This window comes from Hylobates moloch, unplaced genomic scaffold (assembly GCF_009828535.3).
Source record: "Hylobates moloch isolate HMO894 unplaced genomic scaffold, HMol_V3 SCAFFOLD_15, whole genome shotgun sequence".
Taxonomy (NCBI): Eukaryota; Metazoa; Chordata; class Mammalia; order Primates; family Hylobatidae; genus Hylobates; species Hylobates moloch.
In genome coordinates this window covers 8448222-8455820 of record NW_026652290.1, presented here as the reverse complement: position 1 = coordinate 8455820, position 7599 = coordinate 8448222, and the positions used below count along the sequence as shown (strand labels likewise).

At 56.7% G+C, this 7599-nt stretch overlaps 1 protein-coding gene across 1 annotated transcript; it reads left to right on the top strand.

Moving 5' to 3' along the window:
* The first annotated feature begins 1764 nt into the window (after positions 1-1764).
* On the top strand, positions 1765-7187 carry GPR142 (G protein-coupled receptor 142). Its single transcript, XM_032176947.2, is given in 4 exon segments — positions 1765-2295; positions 4027-4193; positions 5095-5253; positions 6313-7187. Coding segments are annotated over 3 exon segments (1128 nt in total). The 5' UTR covers positions 1765-2295; positions 4027-4099.
* Positions 7188-7599: the final 412 nt, after the last annotated feature.

Below are 7599 nucleotides of genomic sequence, written 5' to 3'. Positions count from 1 at the left end.
AAGCAATCCTCCAGCCTCAGCCTCCCAAGTAGCTGGGACCACAGGTATGAACCACTGCACCTGGCTACTTGACTTTTCTTTCCACAACACCATGTTGTCTTTTTTTTCTTTTTTTTTCCTGAGACGGAGTCTCACTCTGTCACCAGGCTGGAGTACAGTGGTGCGATCTCAGCTCACTGCAACCTCTGCCTCCCGGGTTCAAGCGATTCTCCTGCCTTTGCCTCCGGAGTAGCTGGGACTACAGGTACCCACTACCATGCCCGGCTAATTGTTGTATTTTTAGTAGAGACGGGGTTTCACCATGTTGGCCAGGATGGTCTCGATCTCCTGACCTCGTGATTTGCCTGCCTCAGCCTCCCAAAGTGCTGGGATTACAGGTGTGAGCCACCACGCCTGGCCCATGCTGTCTTTTTGGGGAAGTTTTTCCAATTGTGATAAGTGATCCCTTTGGACAAGGAATCTCTAGTACTGTAAAAGCAACGGAAAACTCTTGCAAGCTCGGGGCCAGATGAAGAGTTTCTGAATCTGCAGAGGGGGTGATCAGACACTGGACTGTGATAACACCTCAGAGGGGTGGGCTCCAGATGCAGCCTGGCCCTACCTGGCACCCTCCCTTGCATCTGTACTGTCTCCTGTCCTGACTTAGGGTTCCCTGAGTCACTGGGCTACTTGGATTGGGGACAGGAAATCATGGGTTTAAGTTCCAGGCCCTGTGTACTCAGGGGAGCACATAAAGGTAAATATGAGGCTGGGCATGGTGGCTCACGCCTTTAATCCCAGCACTTTGGGAGGCTGAGGCGGGCGGATCACTTGAGGTCAGGAGTTCAAGGCCAGCCCGGGCAACATGGTGAAACCCCGTCTCTACTAAAAATACAAATATTAGCCGGGCATGGTGGCTGGTGACTGTAATCCCAGCTGCTTGGGAGGCTGAGGCAGGAAAATCGCTTGAACCCGGGAAGCAGAGGTTGCAGTGAGCTGAGATTGTACCCTGCACTCCAGCCTGGGCAACAGAGTGAGACTCTGTCTCAAACAAACAAACAAAAACTTAAATAAGAAGGAATCCTTGACCAGGTGCAGTGGCTCACATCTGTAATCCCAGCACTTTGGGAGGCTGAGGCAGGTGGATTGCATGAGCCCAGGAGCTTGAGACCAGCCTAGGCAACACTGTCTCTACAAAAAACACAAAAATTAGCTGGGCGTGGTGGTGCATGCCTATAATCCCAGCTACTCCGGAGGTTGAGAAGGGAGGATCGCTTGAGCCTGGGAGTTCGAGGCTGCAGTGAGCTATGATCACACCACTGTACCACAGCCTGGATGACAGAGTGAGACCCTGTCTTGAGGGGTGGGGAGGCAGAAGGAAAAAGAAAAGAGAGAGAGAGACCCTGGTGCTCATGCCTGGTAGCTCTGGCTGGACTATCAGGGCTGAAGACTTCAGAGACCAAAAAGGTCAAGGTGTGGCCGGGCGCGGTGGCTCACGCCTGTGATCCCAGCACTTTGGGAGGCCCAGGTGGGCATATCACCTGAAGTCAGGAACTCGGGACCAGCCTGGCTAACATGGTGAAACCCCGTCTCTACTAAAAATACAAAAATTAGCCAGGCGTGGTGGCAGGCACCTGTAATCCCAGCTACTTGGGAGGCTGAGGCAGGAGAATCACTGGAACCCAGGAGGCAGAGGTTGCAGTGAGCCAAGATAGCACCATTGCACTCCAGCCTGGGTGACAGAACGAGACTCCGTCTCAAAAAAAAAAAAAAAAAAAAAAAAGTCAAGGTGTGCGGCTGGGTCTTCATAACGTCTTTCCCCTTGTCCAGGCTGGCTCAGAGGTGTCTGCCTTAGTGGATAGAATCCCTTCCACCGTGGGCTGGCAGCCTGCCCTGGTCACTGACACCACACTATGTAGGAAAGAATCGCCACCACCAAGAAGGGGCCTCTCACCTCTGTACAGGCTGTGTGCTGGCTGATGACATGGCTGCCCTGTCCTGTCTGCTGCTGCCACCGAGCTGAACATCTCCAGGCTCCACCTCTTGAACCATGGATCCCAGCGTTGTTAGCAATGAGTATGATGATGTTGCCCATGGATGCAAAAGATCCAGTGAGACCCCACTTCCCTGCAGGACATCACTGCTGTCCTGGGTACAGAAGCATATACTGAGGAAGACAAATCAATGGTGTCCCATGCACAGAAAAGCCAGCATTCTTGTCTCAGCCATTCCAGGTGGCTGAGGTCTCCACAGGTCACACGGGGAAGCTGGGACCTCCGAATAAGACCATCCAAGGACTCCAGCAGTTTCCGCCAGGTGAATCCAGCCGTCTCCCAGAACAGGGCTTCTATAGGGTGGGATTCTAAGTTGCTGGAAGGACGTGCATGGGGCATCATTTTAGCAAACTTAGTCCCCCTCCTCCATCTCTCCCTCTCCTCGCTCTGAATCCAGGGAGCTCTAGTTTTCTGTGTAGCCTGTGTGAGAGCCTTGGTTGAAACCATTGTGTTCTGTCTGAAGAATATTTAAGGTTTCCAATCAAGTGTACATCCCTCAAAGAAACAAAGTGGGCTTGGCATGGTGACTCACACCTGTAATCCCAGCTCTTTGAGAGGCCAAGGCAGAAGGACCACTTGAAGCCTGGAGTTCCAGACCAGCCTTGGCAACACAGCGAGACCCCAAACTCTGTCTATATCTATACATAAAATTTAAAAAACAAAGTGTAGGGACAGGGCAGGCACTCGGTAAATGTTGGTAGGGACCCTCCTTGCCCCTCACCCATGGCAGCTCCTTGAAGAGAGGGTCTGCCTCCTCTCACCCCTAGCCTCCTGCTGCAAGGAGGTGGTGGCCTGGGGCGTCATCTGTGCTACTTGCACTTTCTGGGGCTGGGGTCCCAGCACTCCACCAGAGGACCTGTCCTGAGCGGGCAGCTCCGTCTCCAGTCCCACTGTGCCACCCAGGAGGCCTGGCCAAACCGTGGGACTTTCAGGCTTGCAGGGTCAGGATGTGGCCACCAGGGGGCAGCAGGGCCTGCGCTGTGAGTATCCGAGAGGGTGTTGGGATGGGGAGTTCCAGGCTCTGATGTGAGATCTAACTCCCAGAGCTGGGAAGCTCCCTATATTTCCTGCCATATTTTTTTGCTGCATTTCCGGAGGACAGGCCGTGGGAAGTGATGCCAGGGGGGCCTGAGCTCTCCTCCCGAGGCAGTCCACGGGGCATCCATGTCCCGGGTGCCTGCTTGTGGGCGGCTCTGGTGACTCTTCCTCTAGGGCAGGGGAGCCAGAGCTGCAGATTCTGGCCTCTTCTGAGTGCTCACCAGCAACAGCTGGTGTTTATTTGCCAGGGATTGATATTCTTGAGGGATGGTCCATTTCACCAGGGCCAGGAAAACAACAGGTTGCAGGACTGTGGTTTCCCAGCACCGGCTGCAGGCAGCCTGGTCCGGCTGCTCCCAGAGGATGCCCCACCCTGTGCAAGGCTGCCTGCCATCCTGCCCCTGGGGGCAGCCTCCACCTCCCCCACCATGGCCACCGCAGGACTGACCCTGTACACCTGGTCCCCTGGGCCTCTTGGGATCACAGCCCTGTCTGTGGCAGCCTTACCCCTCCTACCTGGCACGACTCCCCCAACTCCTCACAGAGGTGCCCTGCTCTCTTCCCTCTCAGTCTGGATGCTCATAGAGTCAGCACCCTGAGTCCTTCTGCCTGTCCCCAAAGTCCTCAGCTCCAGGTTTGACCCCAGCTGAACCCAGGCCAGCTCACAGAATGCCCCGGGGTGGGAGGCAAACCCCCAGAACCCTCATCCTGCCATCCCGCCTCTTTGCCTCACTTCCTGCCCCCCCGGGCATAGACATACCAGTGAACCCCATGCCACCCTCAGCTCGTCTCTCCTGTAGCTGAAGCCCCTGCCCAGCCCAACCCCTTCCCCTGCCTGTGCGCCTTAGAGGACCCTGGTTTGCTCCACCAGCATCTACTCTAGCTCTTTCCCCCGGGCCTCCACCCACTGATTCCTTCCTCTTCCTTCCTCCGCCCCGCCCCCCTGCACTAACAGGCTCAGTGTCTCGGGAAGGATCCCGGGGCAAACAACCACTTGGAGAGCCAAGGGGTGAGAGGTACAGCTGGCGATGCTGACAGGGAGCTGCGGGGACCCTCAGAAAAAGCCACAGGTGACCCAGGACTTAGGGCCCCAGAGCATGGGGCTTGAGGGACGAGAGACAGGTAAGGCATCTTGAAGTGGGGTGTGCTGGGGGCAATAAGGTGGAAAGGCAGGAGGGAACAGGAGGCAGGTTAGGGACCTAGAGGGTGGAGTAGGGGCTGAAGCTGAGAGCAGTGAGCAGTGAGCCCCCCGGCCTCAGCAGGAAACGCAAAGCTGGAGTTCAACCTGAAAGAGATGCGCAGTGTGGCTTCAGGAGAACAGGGGCCAGAGTGGATGGTGCTCATCCTAGACCAGCCACCTTACCCCTGCAGACTCAGTTTCCCCATCTGTGGACTTGGGTCATTCCAGCTTTAGTGGTGCTCACCTCTGAAGAGGGTATCTTTAGTTTAGAAAAGAGGGGGCCCTACCAATAGCCTCTCCTTAGAGGGGGGCAGCTGTTGAGTGGAGCTGGGCAGACCTGGGGCCTCCGCTGTGGACCTCCTAGAGAGGTCCCTGTGTGTGGCTGGCGTCACCTGGGTCGGAATCGCCCAGGTTGCTGATTACAAGCACGGCTGCTGCAACCCCGCTTCAGACCCTCTGGCTCAGCCCGCCCGGAGGAGGCCCAGGAGCCTGCACCTCGACAAGTGCCCCCGTGATCCTGTTTCAGAGCCCCTGCTAGGCAGGGTGAGGACCCATGGGGAGGACCCATGGGGAGCAATGGTCTCTATGGCAGCAGGCTGCGCTGCCAGGGACTTCCCATCAGTGGCGGAGCCAGGCCACTGAGGGAGTGGGGTGAGATGGGGTGGGGGCGAGGGTGGTCTTGGCAAGAATTCTCACAGCAACAGACAGTGCACTCAGCTGGGTCTGACTAGAGGGTCTAAACAGAGCAGGGGGACTAGAAAGACCCCAGGTCAGGGCGGGGCGGCGCCCAGCCAGGTTAGAAACAGACCGGAGGCTCTGACTCTGCCCGTCCGCACCTTCTAGCTGGCCAACCACAGGTGACCCTGCTGCCCACACCCAACGTCAGTGGGCTGAGTCAGGAGTTTGAAAGCCACTGGCCAGAGATCGCAAACAGGTCCCCGTGTGTGGCTGGCGTCATCCCTGTCATCTACTACAGTGTCCTGCTGGGCCTGGGGCTGCCTGGTGAGTGGCGAGCTGGGGTCTGGGGACTTGGGCTTGGCCAGAAATGGGGATCCTCCTTCAATGGGTGCCAGTCCTCTGTGTTTGACCCCTGAGGCCCTGGATCATAGACCCCTGGTCTTTCCTTGCCATTGTCAGGGTGTTCTGGGTCACTGGAGGGGAATAAAAGTAAGGGGCTAGGATTGGGGGTGCTCACAGCTAAACCCAAGTTTTCCCCAGAAGTGAGCACTCTCTTAAGATAACAAAATTCACATAGGAGCTGGCTCAGCTCATTACAAAGCTCCCCATGCTGCCCATGCCATCAGAGAGCAGAGCTTGGGGCAGAGGTGGGTGTGTGGATATGGGAAGGGCGAGTGGTCTTGGCCCTGGGGGTTTCCCCAAGTCCAGTAGCTAAACCCATACCTGTGTCTAGGGATGCCTCCATTCTGGAGGACACAGAAAACCTAGAAAGGACTTGGAGGACAATGCCATAGGACAGGTGGCTTTTTTTTTTAAATTTTATTTTTTGAGATGGATTCTTGCTCTGTCACACAGGCTGGAGTGCAGTGGTGTGATCTCTGCTCACTGCAGCTTCCACTTCCCAGGTTCAAGAAATTCTCCTGCCTCAGCCTCCCAAGGAGCTGGGATTATAGGTATGCACCACCATGCCTGGCTACTTTTTGTATTTTTTAATAGAGATGGGGTTTCTCCATGTTGGTCAGGCCGATCTCAAACTCCTGACCTCAGGTGATCTGCTCACCTTGGCCTCCCAAAGTGCTGGATTACAGGCGTGAGCCACCACGCCTGGCCAGGACAGGTGGCTTCTGAGGACACCCTGCCATGTGCACTTACCTGTGTGTAACTGCAATACAGTCAGTGGCCTGCAGTGGATGGACAGGACAGAGCTGGCCTGGGTTGCCTTCTGGGCAAAGTGGGGTTTCAGAAGGATCTGGAAGGAGAAAAAAGAGAAGCCAGCTCAGCCTCTGCACATGCAGATGGGGAGGGGTGTTGGCGACACCTTGGAAAGCAGAGTCTGAGCTCTCTTCTGATGCCTCTCCCCTCCCTCACCTCGGCTGCCATCAGTCAGCCTCCTGACCGCAGTGGCCCTGGCACGCCTTGCCACCAGGACCAAGAAGCCCTCCTAATACTACCTTCTGGCACTCACAGCCTCGGATATCATCCTCCAGGTGGTCATCGTGTTCGCAGGCTTCCTCCTGCAGGGAGCCGTGCTGGCCCGCCAGGTGCCCCAGGCTGTGGTGCACACGGCCAACATCCTGGAGTTTGCTGCCAACCACGCCTCGGTCTGGATTGCCATCCTGCTCACGGTTGACCACTACACTGCCCTGTGCCACCCCCTGCACCATCGGGCCACCTCGTCCCCAGGTCGGACCCACCAGGCCATTGCTGCTGTCCTGAGTGCTGCCCTGTTGACCGGCATCCCCTTCTACTGGTGGTTGGACGTGTGGAGAGACGCCGACTCACCCAGTACGCTGGATGAGGTCCTCGAGTGGGCTCATTGTCTCACTGTCTATTTCATCCCTTGTGGCGTGTTCCTGGTCACCAACTCGGCCATCGTCCACCGGCTACGGAGGAGGGGCCAGAGTGGGCTGCAGCCCCGGGTGGGCAAGAGCACAGCCATCCTCCTGGGCATCACCACACTGTTCACCCTCCTGTGGGCACCCCGGGTCTTTGTCATGCTCTACCACATGTACATGGCCCCTGTCTGCCAGGGCTGGAGGGTCCACCTGGCCTTGGATGTGGCCAACATGGTGGCCATGCTCCACACGGCAGCCAACTTCAGCCTCTACTGCTTTGTCAGCAAGACTGGATTCCGGGCCACTGTCCGACAGGTCATCCACAATGCCTACCTGCCCTGCACTTTGGCACCACAGCCAGAGGGCATGGCGGTGAAGCCTGTAATGGAGCCTCCAGGACTCTCCAAAGGGGCAGAAGTGTAGAGGAGGGGCCCAGCTGGGGAGCTCAGGATGTCTCATGGCCACATGTACTGGGGCCTTTGAGGTTGTGCCCAAAAAACGTTTATCAACAGCTTGCTTTCCTTGGGTGGGGGTGGAGGCTCCTCCCTTGGGTGTGGCTCCCAGGTAGAGAGGAGGACAACTTAGCCAATTCTTACGTTTGCTTCACCAGCAATCCCTATTTCCTGGGAAGATGAAAGGGCACTGCCAGGCATGGGCTAATAGCATCAGTGCTGTGGGTATTCCTTTGCGGGGGGGCATTTTGCCTGGCTCATCATGAATGCCAGATTAATGTTGGTTGAATGGATAGAAAAATGGACAGATGGAGGCCGGGCGCAGTGGCTCACGCCTGTAATCCCAGCATTTTGGGAGGCCGAGGCGGGTGGATCACGAGGTC